The sequence below is a fragment of the Colossoma macropomum genome, unplaced genomic scaffold (genome assembly GCF_904425465.1).
Source record: "Colossoma macropomum unplaced genomic scaffold, Colossoma_macropomum, whole genome shotgun sequence".
In the NCBI taxonomy this organism is placed as follows: Eukaryota; Metazoa; Chordata; class Actinopteri; order Characiformes; family Serrasalmidae; genus Colossoma; species Colossoma macropomum.
Genome location: NW_023494788.1, coordinates 22,193,499 through 22,209,804, shown reverse-complemented (window position 1 = coordinate 22,209,804; position 16,306 = coordinate 22,193,499). Strand labels below are relative to the sequence as shown.

The 16,306-nt window shown below is 39.4% G+C and overlaps 1 protein-coding gene across 2 annotated transcripts in view; it reads left to right on the top strand.

Annotated features, from left to right (window-relative positions):
• The window catches only part of LOC118807056 (C-terminal binding protein 1), a 37,097-nt gene extending 25,867 nt beyond the window's left edge, over positions 1–11,230 (top strand). For both annotated transcript variants that reach the window (XM_036568848.1, XM_036568847.1), the window contains exons 3-9: positions 4,702–4,846; positions 5,954–6,160; positions 7,247–7,461; positions 8,489–8,619; positions 8,776–8,903; positions 10,087–10,198; positions 10,604–11,230. In XM_036568848.1, coding sequence (XP_036424741.1) covers positions 4,702–4,846; positions 5,954–6,160; positions 7,247–7,461; positions 8,489–8,619; positions 8,776–8,903; positions 10,087–10,198; positions 10,604–10,790 — 1,125 coding nt within the window. In that variant the 3' untranslated portion in view covers positions 10,791–11,230. The remainder of the gene's footprint in view (positions 1–4,701; positions 4,847–5,953; positions 6,161–7,246; positions 7,462–8,488; positions 8,620–8,775; positions 8,904–10,086; positions 10,199–10,603) is intronic.
• Positions 11,231–16,306: the final 5,076 nt, after the last annotated feature.

Genomic DNA, 16,306 nt, shown 5'->3' with positions numbered 1-16,306 from the left:
AAAAAGGAGATCAAAACAATAAAGGGGTGAATTCTGTGACTTATATACCGAGTTCAGTAATGAAAAACCTTCTGATTGCTGGCAGAATTAACGGATCGCCTTGATGTGGAATTACTAGAAAATGACCAAAAGCACATTTGACTTGATTCTGTTTAACTACATGAAAAAGCCATTGAATGTTCAGTTATGTGGGACCCAAATGTATCCTCTGTTCTGTTTTTGCAACCAGAAACACGAATGTTCAAATATGCTACATGCATTATACGGAACAAATTAGTTTATATTGAATGCTTAGTTTTTTTAAACTGGGCTGGGTCTACCTGCTTGATCTAACTGTTGCAACTGCCCGAGGACAAAGTAGCAACTGGTTCTTTGATAGCAGTTATAGTTTACTGCCATAATTATGTCAGTACAACAGTATCAAGAACCCCTAAATCAAATAATTTGTTCTGTTCTTCTTTTATTCATTTCATTATGCAGGAAGAGCAGGAAGGCATCCAGCATGTTCAGAGACTCATAAATCATTCTTCCAAGTTTTACATTCTCCCATATGTGAACATTTATGCTTCCTGAATGAAAAAAAATCACCCGTCAGACCTTAAATAAGGCCGTGGCTGTCCGTTTTTGTGCTGATTTGCAGATTGCTTTTGGCACGTGTTTGTGTAGTTCTGGAGGAACGCCAGGTCGAGTCTCAAAAGTGCCCTCCCAGGGCCTGCGGAGACAGATGGCTCTCCGGTTTTCCTCTCTATCCTCTTTCACAAGCCTGCAAGAACACGACTCTTTTACCAGTTTTAACTTCCCCCACTGAACCAACAGGGATATTACGTGGTTCCCTCAAGCATGAAAAGAAGCTCTTATAGACTGAAGGGCTATTTGTCTGCCTGGGATCAAAATCAGTGGTACATGACGAAATGACAAGTGCACATTGTCTACTCCATTTCAGCTGTCAGTTAAACAAAAACAGCAGTGGAAAAGCATAGAGCATCAATCTATATTAACTTGGAATTGTCAGTGATGTTACTTCGTATTGAGTGCTTCAAAGTCTTTTTATATGCGATGACTCTGAGTTGCATTTTCTCGACCGGCAGCAGTTTTGAATGTGGGTTGAATAGACAGGAGTTCCCTTGACTTCTTTTTATTCTGATGTTATAAATTACCTGTATTCATTCATGAATTCATTCATTCATTCATTCATTGGTGTGGTGTCTTTGGGCCCCTTCTTCTATCAGCAGTGACGAGATCTACAGTGCTGTGCAAAAGTCAGAGACCGCCCTTTTGTTTATTCCGTCTCCAGTCAAATAGCCCTTAAGTACAAGTCATTCATTTTTCAGCATCAGGAATAAAGCAGGAAACATATATTTAACTGAAAATTACACAGAAACCTACAACACCAAGTATAATATCAAATGTCAATATTTAATTTGTCCACTTTTTAACCTTCTGTACCCTTCTTAGTCTTAAAACCAAACAGTTACACCTCCCAACAAAAGCCATACCCACTGCTGTTTTTACCCTTCAAAGAGAGACCAATATCCTCACAAGCAACTACTCAAACTCTCCCAAACCGCAAGACCACCAAAGCAGTCCCCATCAGATAAACAGTACTTAAAGCTTTCATCTTTAAGAGAAAATCAAGCTCCACTCTTGCTTCAGATCTGAAAAAAATCCGCTGGTATTTGTGTCCATCCTTGCACTGTGAGGAGACCACTCAGTGCTATGGGTCTGAAAGGATGTGTAGTTGCCAAGGGGCTGTTACTGAGGAAAGGAAATGGATAAAGAAGAAGAAAATGTAAAATGAAACCAAGAAGCTGCTGGTGTTCTCAGAATAACAGACTGACCATCCCAGAGTCCAGGCCTCAACATGACTGAACGTGTTTGGCATGTTTTGGATCATGAGAAGCAGAGAAGGAAAATATCCCTGCATCCCCTGCATTTCTTTGAGAAACTGAAATCGAGTCTCCTGAAAAGAACGGCAGCTGTTATAAAGGGAATGAGTGGACACACAACATACTGTGTAATTCTCTGTGAAATGCTTGCTGAAAAATTAATAGCTTGTATTTAATAGCTGGTTTGACTGGAAATTAAATAAACAAAGGGTGGTCTCTGATTTTTGCCCAGTACTGTAAGAAAACTCACATTAGAACCCAAATGCCGAAATGTAACTTTACATGGAGTCAGTGGGATCCATATTAAAAGCTAAATCCATATTAAAAGTCATTGTTTTCAAAGTGTTGACAGTTTAACTGCAACCTTTGAGTACAACCTGTTAATAAATACTGAAATTGCAGCGGAAGCATTTTAGCAATGTGCCCAGGGAAGCAGATACACACCCATGGTAATCTTAAACGCAACAGAATGAGTGCTGTTGAAGAGCCGGCTCAGAGTACACACAGAATCGTTTATTTAATTAAGATCACAGTAAACCTATAGGTGACAGTACATGATGTCCAAATATTTTTGTGTGATAAATTGAAGGGATTTTCATTTTTACAGTGTAGGTGGACCAGCAGCTAAAGCCATTGTGGTGGGACTGTGGGAAGCATGAAAGAGGAGCTGAATGCTTCCTCCAAGTAATTCACAGCTTATTGAGATAGTTGACATACCAGCACTGTGACTCAATAACTTGTTCATCAGAAGTGAATCGAGTACATTTTCAGTGGTCAGCAATCAAAGTAGCAGCAGACCTCATAAATCGGATGACTAAGTGTTTGTACCCAGACGGATGCTAAAAATGTCCTGTTAAGTGGCCTCATTTGAAACTGTTGGTATTCAAGCATAGAGAAGCACAAAAATAAAACTGGGGCGGAGTTGTGTCATACATGGGGTTCAGAGATTAGATCAGTAAAAATGTCAGCACGCTGCCCAGCACACTGCCCAGCAGGGGTGGAAAAAACAGATAAACTTTACTTAAGTGGAAGTATAGGTGTTGGGTCAAAGTCTTAATTAAATGTGGAAGAATGGAGACGGAAGTACACCGATCAGGCATAACATTATGATCTTGTTTCTGTGCTCATTGTCCATTTTATCAGCTCCACTTACTATATAGGTGCACTTTGTAGTTCTACAGTTACAGACTGTAGTCCATCTGTTTCTCTGCATACTTTGTTAGCACCCCTTTTACCCTGTTCTTCAGTGGTCAGGACCCCCATGGACCCTCACAGAGCAGGTACTGTTTGGGTGGTGGGTTATTCTCAGCACTGCAGTAACACTGATGTGTGGTGGTGGTGTGTTAGTGTGTGTTGCGCTGGTCTGAGTGGATCAGACACAGCAGTGCTGCTGGAGTTTTTAAACACCTCAGTGTCACTGCTGGACTGAGAATAGTCCACCAACCAAAAATATCCAGCCAACAGCGTCCTGTGGGCAGCATCCTGTCACCACTGATGAAGGACTAGAGGATGACCAACACAAACTGTGCGGCAGCAGATGAGCTATCGTCTCTGACTTTACATCTACAAGGTGGACTGACAAGGTAGGAGTGTCTAATAGTGTGGACAGTGAGTGGACACGGTGTTTAAAAACTCCAGCAGCACTGCTGTGTCTGATCCACTCATACCAGCACAACACACACCACCACCACGTCAGTGTTACTGCAGTGCTGAGAATGATCCACCACCCAAATAGTACCTGCTCTGTGAGGGTCCATGGGGGTCCTGACCACTGAAGAACAGGGTAAAAGGGGGCTAACAAAGTATGCAGAGAAACAGATGGACTACAGTCTGTAACTGTAGAACTACAAAGTGCACCTATATAGTAAGTGGAGCTGATAAAAATGGACAATGAGCGTAGAAACAAGGAGGTGATAATGTTATGCCTGAACGGTGTATATTCAAGTACATAAAAGTAGAAAAATGTTTAAAGAGATAGTGTTAAGAGTCCGGATGGTGGTGTGTGATACAGCGATGAGTGTTTCTGGAGCTTAAAACGAAAGACTGATCCTTGAAGTTTCATGTTTACATTGATATGAATTTAGTTGGATGTTTTAATAAAAAAAAATGTAGAAGCATTACTAATAGGCAGGAGGCAAAAATCAAAGAAAGAGACATTTCAGGTCCTTTGAGATTTGTAACAAGTACTTGACAAACACTCAGAAATGATGTAGAATGAATCTTTTTGCCTTAATTTAGATTAAAGTTGAAAATGTTTTTTTGCTTTTCCTGTAGTTACTTTTTGTTCCGACAGCAACAAAATGCACCCTTAGAGTTAAACATTTGTCTTAAGGTCCGGTTGTGTACCTTAAACAAATTCAAAAGGTACACTGCATTTACTTTCCTAGAGCAGAAGTGTATATTTGTACATTTCTTAACATTTTTATATTAGAAAAATAAAGGCCTGGAGTCAAGACAAAGTTTGTGGAGTCAGTGTAACTTAAACAAGTATTATTGCATACAAATATAATACAATTCTGTTCTCTAACTAAAGGCGCTGAAGACGGACCCTTAAGGGTACCACTCCAGTGACGTGAGGGTTACCTCACCAGTGACAATTTGGTACCTTTTGTTTTTTCCCCTGAGACTGTTAGCGCAAGTGTTCAGTTTCAACAGCACTAGAGTGAAGTACAGACCTTCCAAAATGTTACTGTACTTGAGTAATAAGGTATGATTTATGAGGATTTTTTTTCCCATCCTTCCTTCCTGAAGTATAAAAGCAGAGAAATGTATGTATTTCCTCATGTGACCTCTCTGTGTGCTGTGTTGAATGCAGGTACTGAATGAAGCTGTGGGGGCCCTCATGTACCACACTATCACACTCATGCGAGAGGACCTGGAGAAATTCAAAGCACTTCGAATCATCGTCCGCATCGGGAGCGGGTTCGACAATATCGACATTAAATCTGCTGGAGAATTAGGTAATCCTCTGTTCTCAGACATAGTGTTCTGCACAATATAGGCAAAGTGCTAACATTGTTATTATGGGTACGTATTGCGAATGTAGTCCACTTTGAGGTATATTAAAAATGCATCAGTGAATCACTGATGTTTTGGCCTGGTAATTTTTTTATTTACTTATTTATTTCCACCCAATTTAGTGAATATCCATTCAAGCTGCTGTTAGGTCTCCCCCTGTCAAAGAGTGCTGGGAGGGTGAAGGCTTGCACATGCTTTCTTTGTCAAGTAGAGCGCCACCATGCATTTTCAAACTGCTGCAGTGTCACTGGACAGCTCAACACACTTGGAGGAGAGCCCTAACTGCCTATTCTGTTAAGGCAGTTAATAGACATCCACATGGGCTAGCATTGCACTGAGTGATGGGGAAAGGGAGGGACATCCTATCCACCCAGTCAGATTGAGGCCTGTTGGACTCCTGGCGACACATGACTGCGGCATCATCAGGGGTCGGACTTGCGACCTCCCGACGTTTCCAGAAATGGGGCCAACATTTCTAGAGGTTATCAAATCCGTATTTTTAATCTAGTTTCCAGTCCTGGATTTTGCAATCACTGGAAGATGACTGAACTGTTGCTGTAACTAATTGGCCACCTGCTGTCATACCTACCAGTGGATACACAATCCAGGACCAGAATCTGGATTGCAGGTCCGTATTTGAAGACCACTGGAAGTGTCAGCCCTGTCATTGGGAGGTTGGGAGGTTGTGAGTTTGACAGTTGTGTCACTCTGAAGCCTTTGACCTTTGTTATTTTTGACCAAAATATTTTACTGGAACTGTGATTGATCAGAGAACATAGTGTTAAAAAAAAAAATTATTTTCTCATTTGCATGTTGCAGCTGTCTGTTACTGCAAAGGCCAGTGACACAATACCGATACTGTGCAGCCCTGTTGTGCTGTGACCTTAGAATGGCCCACTGTATGTGTCGTGTAGTCGTGTCACACTAAAGAAAGATCCTTTTTTGCTGGAATTTACTTGCGTTTACAAGTAAAATTCTGAAATGGGGTTGAAAGAAGCGAATCAGAAGCCGTGCATCAGTGATGATGTTGATTCTCTTCTGAACTGTAGGAATAGCGGTGTGTAACATGCCTTCAGCCTCGGTGGAGGAGACGGCCGACTCCACACTATGTCACATCCTCAACCTGTACAGACGCACTACCTGGCTACATCAGGCTCTCCGTGAGGGCACGAGGGTCCAGAGTGTGGAGCAGATTCGGGAGGTGGCGTCAGGAGCCGCCCGCATCAGAGGGGAGACCCTGGGCATCATCGGCCTTGGTGAGCAATAACACATTAAAACGAGAACAAATACTTCATCTTTAAGCAAGCATGGAGTTGCCTGTTTATAGTGAAATTTATTTTTTTAGTTCAGTATTATTGTTATAGTGTCTTATTTAGAATATTTTATTGCATTTACATTTTACGTTTACATTGCCAGTAAATTTTTCTTATTTAAAAATGCTGTCAGCATTAGTATACAGGTATACAAATCTGTATTTCATCTCAACCTATCAACATGCCTAATCAGTTATTTTAACTGGATTATATACTATTTTTACTGTATTTGGGTATTTTAACTTTCAAACTACTTTGGTTAGTTGTAATGATTAACTGATTATTATTGTTTTATTTGTGCTTTTTTTTTGGATTTTAGTTAATGATAGTACATATCACTTCATGTTTACTGCAGTAACTCTACAGTAATTACAGGTAGCTCAACTGTTAAGTGAAATACATAAATGCTGCTAATATTAATGTTTGTCATTGGACATATAAATACATTTTAAAGGGTTAATCTCACTGTGTGCTCTTAGTTTTTGCATATGGAGCTTTCATGTTGAATTTAAAAGGGGTTTTTACAGGCCTTTCTTGTCGCTTTGAATGTAATCAAACGGGAGATTCACTGATTCACTGATTATCTCGGATCACCTTTAGTGGAAATTTAGTTCTAAAGTTTGGGCGCTCTTGGTCTCCTGTTTTGTTGCTTTTCTAAGTGAAAAATAAGGAAACACATCCTCTAGAGAGAACATACCTCTGCACATTTAATGCACAATTGCTGTTTATTTGCTGAATATAACAATTTTTGGAGGACGGGTGTCTTTAGAGGATGTCTTACCTTATTTTCGCTTAGAAAATCAACAAAATATGTAATTTGACCAGAGGATGTTTAAGTTTTTCATATGACTGTATGCTGAGGGCAGCATTAGTCTGTAACCGACATGCTCTGGACACTTTTTATTTGATCAGTCAGAAGATGGATGAATGAATTGCAAATAGAAAGCATTTAGAAGAGGAAGTGAAAGCACTTAGTATTGGAGCCAGAGAAGTCATTAGTGTTTTGACCTGTGTTCTCTGTGGTTTTAGGGCGAGTGGGCCAGGCTGTGGCTCTGAGGGCCAAAGCGTTTGGCTTTAACGTAATTTTCTATGACCCATACCTGTCTGATGGGATGGAGCGTGCGCTGGGTCTGCAGCGGGTCAATACCCTGCAGGACCTGCTCTTCCACTCCGACTGCGTCACGCTCCACTGCAGTCTGAACGAACACAACCACCACCTCATCAACGACTTCACCATCAAACAGGTAACAGAGTTGGGTTCTCTGTAGTCAAATGGCTTTAAATATAACCAAACGCAAAACTGTGACTGATGTTTGAGAGAAACCCACCTTTTCACCTGTCTGGTCAACAGATTCCATTATTCACTGGTTACATTCTCCCTGTGCTAGAGTGCCTGGAAACTTGACACAAGCTCTGTTGAACGAGATCAAGAGTGTTCAGTGTTTATGTGGTTTTATGGTGTTTGATATTATACTGTAATGTGCAAAAGTCTTCATTCATCCTATTATTTTATTTCCAGGCAACACAAATGCATTATGTGTAGTTTATACATTTTCAGAAGATATTTGTAGGGGATTAGACAGAAAATAATCAACTTGCATAAAGTAGAGGAAAATCAAAGGAAAATAAATGACATGACAAAACAGGAGTTTCCAAAACTGTTCAACTGTCCCCATCAGATAAACAGCACTTAAAGCTTTCATCTTTAAGAGATAAGAGAAAGTCAAGCTCCACTCTTGCTTCAGATCTGAAAACATCCACAGATGTTTCTGTCCATCCTTCCACTGTGAAAAGACAATGCAGCGCTATGGGTCTGAAAGGATACGTAGCTGTCAGGAAGCAAAGGAGACAGACAAAAGAACATTTGCAAATGAATCAAATGAAGAAGCTGCTGGTGTTTTCAGAACAATGGACCAGACCGGAGTCCAAACCTCAACATCATTAAATGTGTTTGATCGGGAGAGGAAGAAAATGCAGCCAACATCTAAGACTGAACTTTGGAAATGTGGGAAAATATCCCTGCAGATTCATTTGGAACTGAAAGCAAGACTACTGAAAAGAATAGAAGCTATAATAAAGGCAAAAACACCTCACCATATGTATAAGCACAGAGTTACACAAACAACAGCTAATCAAACAGGAAGTGCACTTGCACAGGCATCAACATGCTTCAGTATTACAATGATGGGTGCATGCAGGTACATGCTGTCAGCAACTTCATGATTTGTCATGCATTTGTATTTAGTGTGAACCGTTTGACCTGTGTTGTAGATGCGTCAGGGTGCATTCCTGGTCAACACTGCGCGAGGAGGGCTGGTAGATGAGAAAGCTCTGGCTCAGGCACTGAAGGAGGGAAGAATACGGGGGGCAGCTCTGGACGTCCACGAGACAGAGCCCTTTAGGTGAGTGTGTTTGTGTGAGACAGGGACAGAAACCCTTTAGGTGAGCTCTGCAGAATGCATGCTTTGACAGTATTTGGGGTAACTGTGTAAATTTGATTTGCAGATTTTCCATTTTCACACAGTAAAGTATTAAACACACGGCTGCGTATGTTTTAGTTTCAGCCAGGGTCCGCTTAAAGATGCCCCAAATCTGATTTGCACCCCCCACGCTGCCTGGTACAGTGAGCAGGCTTCCATCGAGATGAGAGAGGAAGCGGCTCGGGAGATCCGCAGAGCCATTACCGGTAAAGCAGAGACCTGCTGCCCTGTCCAGTAGGGGTGCACCGATGTGGGAATTGTGGACTGATGCTGATATCCAACTAGGGGTGGGCAATATAGGGGGAAAAAAACGGATATCGCGATGCTTTCACGATACATGATACCCATCACGATACTCTGACGCACAGACAAAATGTGCTTGTACTGTCACATTTCAAAACTATCAGAAACCCTGAAAACCGCTATCAGACACTATCAGACACTATCAAAAACACTGAATACAATGATTATAACTATTATTTCACATACTCTGCTGCACTAAATCTAGTTAAACAAGGCTAATTGTGCTCTCTTTATAATAAAACATGCAGCTGGTGGGTGTTCTTTAATTACAGACCATATCAGTGATATGCTCAAAGAAGCATTTTGTGTATCACAGTAAAAAAAAAAAATACTGATAAAATACTGTCATATTGCCCACCCCTAAATATTTTTATATACATATCTGCTGAGGCCTATACACAAACATTTATAAAATGGTATGTATGTAGAGAACTGGGACTATCTGGATTACATTTTAGTCAAATAATTATTTATACTGGGTTGTGAATGCGGTAAAGGCAATGACGTAAATATTTTAGCGTAATAATTTAGCTTTACCCAAATTTTCCGTTTTTCCATAGTACGGGTAAATATGATTTCAGTGCTATTGTGCAATTCTTTTCATCTGAATAATAGTGGAGTAATTGATTACAGTGTTATTGATTAGTTATGTATTGAGAATAAAGTAAATATGATTTTTTTTTTAGAAAACTTTTCACGACAATTTGACTATTTTGGTACTATTATTTAAACACTGAATACACAAATGTAACTGGAATAACTATTAAAACTGTTTACACAATATAAGCCAATATTATTGTTTTATTTTATATATATATATATATATAATATCTACTACTACTACTACTACTACTATAATAATATTAATAGATTTTTGAACGTTAGAATTAGTCATGGTGAATATAGATGCAGTTGAATTGCCAACTTCGGACGCATTACAAATGATCGTCATTTTATTACTGAATAATGAGTGAGAAAATTAAATATCACTTTCAGAAAAATATGTATTTCTGCAGAAAATACTGGGCTTGGATAAATCATGGTGTGCTGGACAGTCAGTATAACAGGGCCATTTTCTGCCTGCAGGTCGTATTCCAGACAGCCTAAAGAACTGTGTGAATAAGGAGTTCCTCACACAGACCACACACTGGGCCGGTATGGACCCTGCTATTCACCCCGAGCTCAACGGAGCATACAGGTGCGCACGATTTAACATTAACTCACAAAACATTTCTGTCCGTTTTTTATTGAGGCAATTCGATTGGTGATGAGTGATTTGGTGATTTTTGATGAAAATCTAAAGAGCCAATAAAACAGACATTTTTTCTTTTTCTTTATTATTTATTTGTTATAAAAGTTTTTTTTAATTTTTATTTTATTTATTTATGGCCTGTGCTGTATTTTATGTTTTAATTAGGTTAAGTTTTAGCTTATTTTCACTTAGCAAATCAACAGAACATGTATAAAAGTCTTAGGCTGATGTGCTACATTAGTAATGAAAACAGCCTGTTTAAATACGGAAGTTGGAAAATGGAAAATTGAATGTAAAAATGTATGCTTCTCCTCCCACCCCATCCCCCGCCCCCGCTGTCTGGGTTTGCAGGTACCCCCCAGGTGTAGTGAGCCTGCCCTCTGGGGGTCTTCCACCTCCAGTGGAGGGAATTGTGCCAAGCGCCGTGCCCATAACTCACAGCCTGCCCCCCGTAGCACACCCGCCCCACGCCCCGTCCCCGGGCCAGACGGGCAAAGTCGAGCCTGACAGGGAGCAGCACCCCAACGAGCAGTTGTAGCCGCGCTGTGTCGGCGCTCTCCGCACCACTAGAGAACTCTCCTGGTCCTTCTTTACCCCAAAGAAGAGGAGCGGAACAGGCTCCCCGGCTCAGAACCAGCCACGAAAAAACACAACCACGACTTTCTGTCTGAAGTAGCCGACCATTTGAACTGAAGGTGGTGGATTGTGCTCGCTCTCTCACTCTTTCACCCCTCTGTCTCTCTCTCTCTCTCTCTCTCTCTCTCTCTCTCTCTCTCTCTCTCTCTCTCTCTCTTTTTATTTTTCTCTTTTTTTGGGAAATATCCTATGTGGAAACAAGAAAAAGGAGAAAATCTTGTGAATTTGAAACAAAGCAACCTTTAACCTTCTCCCTGCTGGTTTAGATTGTAGTCTGTCCAAGTGCAGTGGGCGATTTTATCTGTTTTTCTGTGTCCAATGGGTTTCATTGTTAAAAAAAAACAAAAAAAATACAACTGTAGTTATGAATGTAACCTGTTTGTGTACAGTTTTTAGAATATGATCAATGGTTTGTAGAAAAGAAAAAAAGAAAAACAGCATAAAGGGAGGTACCCAACCAACTAATAGATATTACAAAATTATATTAGTTTTTTTTCTGTTTTTGTTTGTTGTTTTTGATTTTAAAAGCCCCGAAAGAGGCCCTTTTTGCACACCCTCTCAGGAAAATTATTTTCCCCCCTCCTTCCCTTTTGAATTAAACCACATAGTGCATTGTTTTTTGTACCCATGTGTCTTTTTGTAGTCTAATTTAGTACAGTACTTTCAAAAAGTATATTCAATGTTTTTATTTTGTATTATTTTCTGTTCTTGTTTGTTAACTTAGCATGTACTACCTTATGTGTTTGAAGGTAAAAAAAAAAAAAAAATTGTTCCGTTTGTTATTGAACGGAAAAAAAAAAGTTGTCTTGTGAAAAGCTGGCGTCATGCTTGCCTGTTTCTGTGTGACTTGATTGTACCGTGTTTTATGAGGCAGCTCTAAGCTGCTGGGGTAGTTGCAGCGCTCCATCGCCTACATAGTTTCCTTCCTGGTAAAGTGGTAGGCTAGCAATATACATACTATATATACTATGAGATATCATTATTTTTTGTTAAACAGAATCCAAAAAGAAATGTTTGTGACTGTATGCATTTGTATGAATTATTTTAAATGAAATAAAAAGTCCAAATTAAATGACAGTCTGTTTTTGGAGGAGTGTGGAGTATATCACAATATTTTGCATTGTTGTCATAATGATATCATGATATAAAGAAAAAAAATTATATCAAAGTATTAAAAATAATACTGCTACTTTTTGAGGTGTGAAGATTCACAAAATTGAAAATTTAATAGGTGCATTTTTATAGAGCAATAAATACAATCAGCTGAAATGTGCTTTACGTTAATATGTTCATGTTTTCATTTTCAGTTTATTAGAGCATTCGGCAAAAGTACAGTATATGAAACAAAAGTTGTGCTTTTTAGTGTCCAGATCTAACGCTCTCGCTACAAGCTGATATACAGGGTGATTCAAAAAGATTCATCCGATTTCAAAGCGCCATATTTTTACAACCGTGTGGCGCCTAGGAACCAATCACAATCCGATTGAAAGAGGGGGTCACAGAGTTTCTGACCGTCACCAGAAGATGGCTCCCCTTCAGTCTGAGAGGAGATGCGACCCCTGAGCAGAAAGCGTTCTCCAATAAGAGTGAATCCGTCATAACTGGGTGACGTGATTTTCGTGGGCAGTGAACCTCCAGCAGTTCAGATCATTCGTCGTTGGTTCCACAACACTGGAGGATCTCTGAAATCGCACTGAAAGAGCCATGAGTGCAGCGACACCCGACATGCTCAATCGAGTATGGGATGAATTTGACTATGGTGTTGATGTTGTCTGTACAGCTGGAGGAGGTTCATATTGAGCACTTATAAAATTACATAATAAACTTTATGCTCACTTAAACCATTTACAGTTTACTGCATTGTTCTGTAATGATTTACAAGTGAAATAAATCATTTTGAAATCAGATGAATCTTTTTGAATCTTGCTGTTTTAGCCCTAAGCTAACATGCAAGTAGCAATACAACTATACATGTGCTGCTATACAGACGGATACAATACGTAAGTAGTAGTACCTAACTATTGCTAGTACTGCTAATAAAAATGTTTTTTTTAATTTATCATTACGATCATATAATTTTGTTAAAAACGCTTCAAAGTTACTTGCTCAAAACTGATTCCTGTAGGCCCCATGCGTCAAACACAAGGCATGCAGGCCCGTGGCACAATCCTATTCGGCCGCAAAAACATTTTAACTTCCTATTAGCATTAGCCCATTTCATCATGAGCTGCACTACAGTTCCCAGCATGCTCTGCAACGTAATGTGTGCTCCCACCCCCTCCCCAACAACGATCTGTGGGACAACACCACAAAACAAAACAAAAAAAGGTGCCAGGTGTCTAGTTCCAGCAAATGGACCTACGGTACACTGGGGACATTTAAAGAGGTCTAAATGTTTTTATTTTAACCTTTTAAACTCCTTGAGTCCACCGGTGGTTCCAAAACTCGCACTTCGTCATATTCTTCATAACTTTCATATTTCATAAGCTTCATTCAAAGGGTGAGTGTCATATGAGAGCTGTAACTGCCTTGTTTCCAGTCAAATAGATGGGTAATGTAATTTTAAACCCTTATAATAAAAGAAGCTGAACTCACAATTTTTTTGTCTTCTGAAAGTCGACCCATTTTTCCACAAATCTGGGCTATAAACTATAAACAGATGGCGTCTCTTCAGTGATCTGCTCTGTAAAAATTATTTTTATTAATAAAATACAAAGAGCATCTAAGATTTCTGGCTTTCAGCAGTAAATTGTAAGCATATAGCAATATGTGTGATCATAAAACACATGTTCTGTTAATCTGAGGGGAGCTTTTACAAAAAAAAATAAAATAAATAAAAAATTACATTTATTTCATAGTTACTGAATAATTTGCCTTATGATTTGTTCATGTAAATTCAGATGGAAAAACCAAAATATACCTGTTAATATTATTATTTTATTAATATTACTATTAATTATTTTTGAATCGTTCAAGTATTCAGTGCCTATTTTTTGCTGCTGTAGTTTCGGCATTTTGAATAAACAATGACCATTTGGGGTCATGGCAACGTGTTAACTAGAAATAAAATAAAAACAGATGGCTTAAATATAAAAACACTTTTAGTAGTTGAGCTTGACACCCCTGATGTAGGCGGTACTGCAAGATAACACGATTTCTTTAAGCTGTTTAGCCTCATGTTTAATATAACCTAATGTAACACCTCTGGTAATTTACATGTTTTGTTGATTTGTTAAGTGTAAATAAGTTAGCACCTCCTCTTCTGAGAACACAGTAAATATGGAATTTTTCCTGCAAGTTTTAATGCAAAGATTCTATTCATTCAACACTGCAAGAAAAAATCAAACAGAACAATTTATGTTTGTTTTCCAAATACATATGTAGAGGATTTGTTAACCTTTCATATAGAAAACCAACAAAACATATCAATTGACCAGGAGCACCCAAACGTATGACCTTCCTCCCACATCTAGGTCTTTGCCAGTATGAAAATAAACATTTGTTCACTTTTCTCAAGAAATATGAAGAAACATTGTTAAGCCTGCAGCTTAATGAGCAGCTGTGATGTTTAGTAAATTACTGTCTTTATTGACATTTCCATCAGTTTACAGTAGATTCCAGAGTTAACACTTAAAGAAATCACCACAGATACCCTCTTGTGGACACTTTCATATAACATCAAATCAGCAGACCAAAGCACAGCAACAATCTGTCATGCTGAAAAAATGTCCTTGAAAATACAGAGATTCTGGATCTCCCTTTAAAACAACGATCCTCGTTCAGCTTTCTGTCCGGACGATTGTATTACTTGAGTTTTTGATATCATATCTGATATCAGGAAGATGTCTCCTGAGCGCACCTGCCCAGGCCCATCGAGACGCAAAACCTGAGTAGAGCCAACAGACAGTGGAAACTGTTCAGACGAAATAAAGGGTCCGACTCATTTACATTCATCTTCGCCATTATGAATCAATTACCACTATCAGTTAATGAGCCCCTTTAATGAAAAATAGTAGTGTAAACATGCAATAGTGATTCAGACACTGACGGGCAGCCAGTGAGTTTTTTTTCTTTCCTGGGTAACTAGAGTCTCCTTGTATTACATCACATGCGAGAGAGCTGAAGCAAGGAGATACATTCCCAATCATAACCATAGTTATAATATCCAGCATTACATTATTAGGGCATTAGGCTCATGTGTATTTATAATGAAGTATTTATGTTGTGTTTGTACACTCACTGGCCACTTTATTAGAAACACCAACCGTGTAGGTTCACCTGTTGTTGCATCTGTTGAGTTTGTGTTAGCCATCCTTTATCAATGGCCAGTTTCTGACCATAGAGTCCCTCTAGGCTGGATATTTTGGGTGGCGGACTGCTGCGCCCGTCACCAGCACCACATGCTGTCACTACCATGTCACTGCTGTGCTGAGAGTGGTGCAACACCCCAATAATATCTGGGCAACAGCAGTCCTGTGGAACAGGAACTGACCTGAGATGCACAGGGTGGCTGGCAAACTGTGCAGGACAACACTGTGCAAAAGTGCGAGACCACCCTTTTGATCAGTATTTAATTTGTCTTCTCAACTAAAGGTTCCCAAAGCAGGCCCCCTTCAGATTTGCATCTAAAATGGCTAAAAGGGTATATTTCATAAGAGATTAGATAAGATAATCCACTTGCATAAGGAAGGGGAAAGTCAAGAAAATCAAAAAATGATAAAAAAAAAGAAAATAAGACTCCTAATAATCACCTCCAAGACCTGACGGACCACCAAAACTGTGCTTTCATCTTTAAGAGGTAAGAGAAAATCAAACTCCACTCTGCTTCAGATCTGAAAAAATCCACGTGTTTCTGTCCATCTGTGAGAAGACAACTAAACACTGTGGGTCTGAAAGGATGTGTAGCTGTCAAGAAGCCATTACTAGATCAAAAAGAACATTTGCACTAAAACAGACCAAAACTGGATATTTCAAAAGGCTTTATGGATTGATGAGTCTAAATTTGGGACCGCTTGGATGGTGAGAAGCACACACACACATTATCTAAGCTGCTTATCCCTCTGGGTTGCGGGGGTGCTGGAGCCTATCCCAGTGGTCACTGGGCAGAAGGCAGAAAACACCCTGGACAGGTCGCCAGTCCATTGCAGGGCTGGTGAGAAGCAGAAAATGCAAACAAAACCTCTAAGACTGAACTTTGGAGGTGTGGAAAAATATCCCTGCAGATTTCTTTGATAAACTGAAAGCAAACCTCCTGAAAAGAACATAAGTTGTAATAAAGGTAAAAAACGATCACAGTAAATACTGAAAAAAAATATATGTAGTTGTTCTTCTGTGTGATTTTCTGTTAAACATGTCGCTGCTATCGGAAGAAAACCATTTTTGTTGTGTTTCAGTTTGTGACATAATTTAAAAATGCCT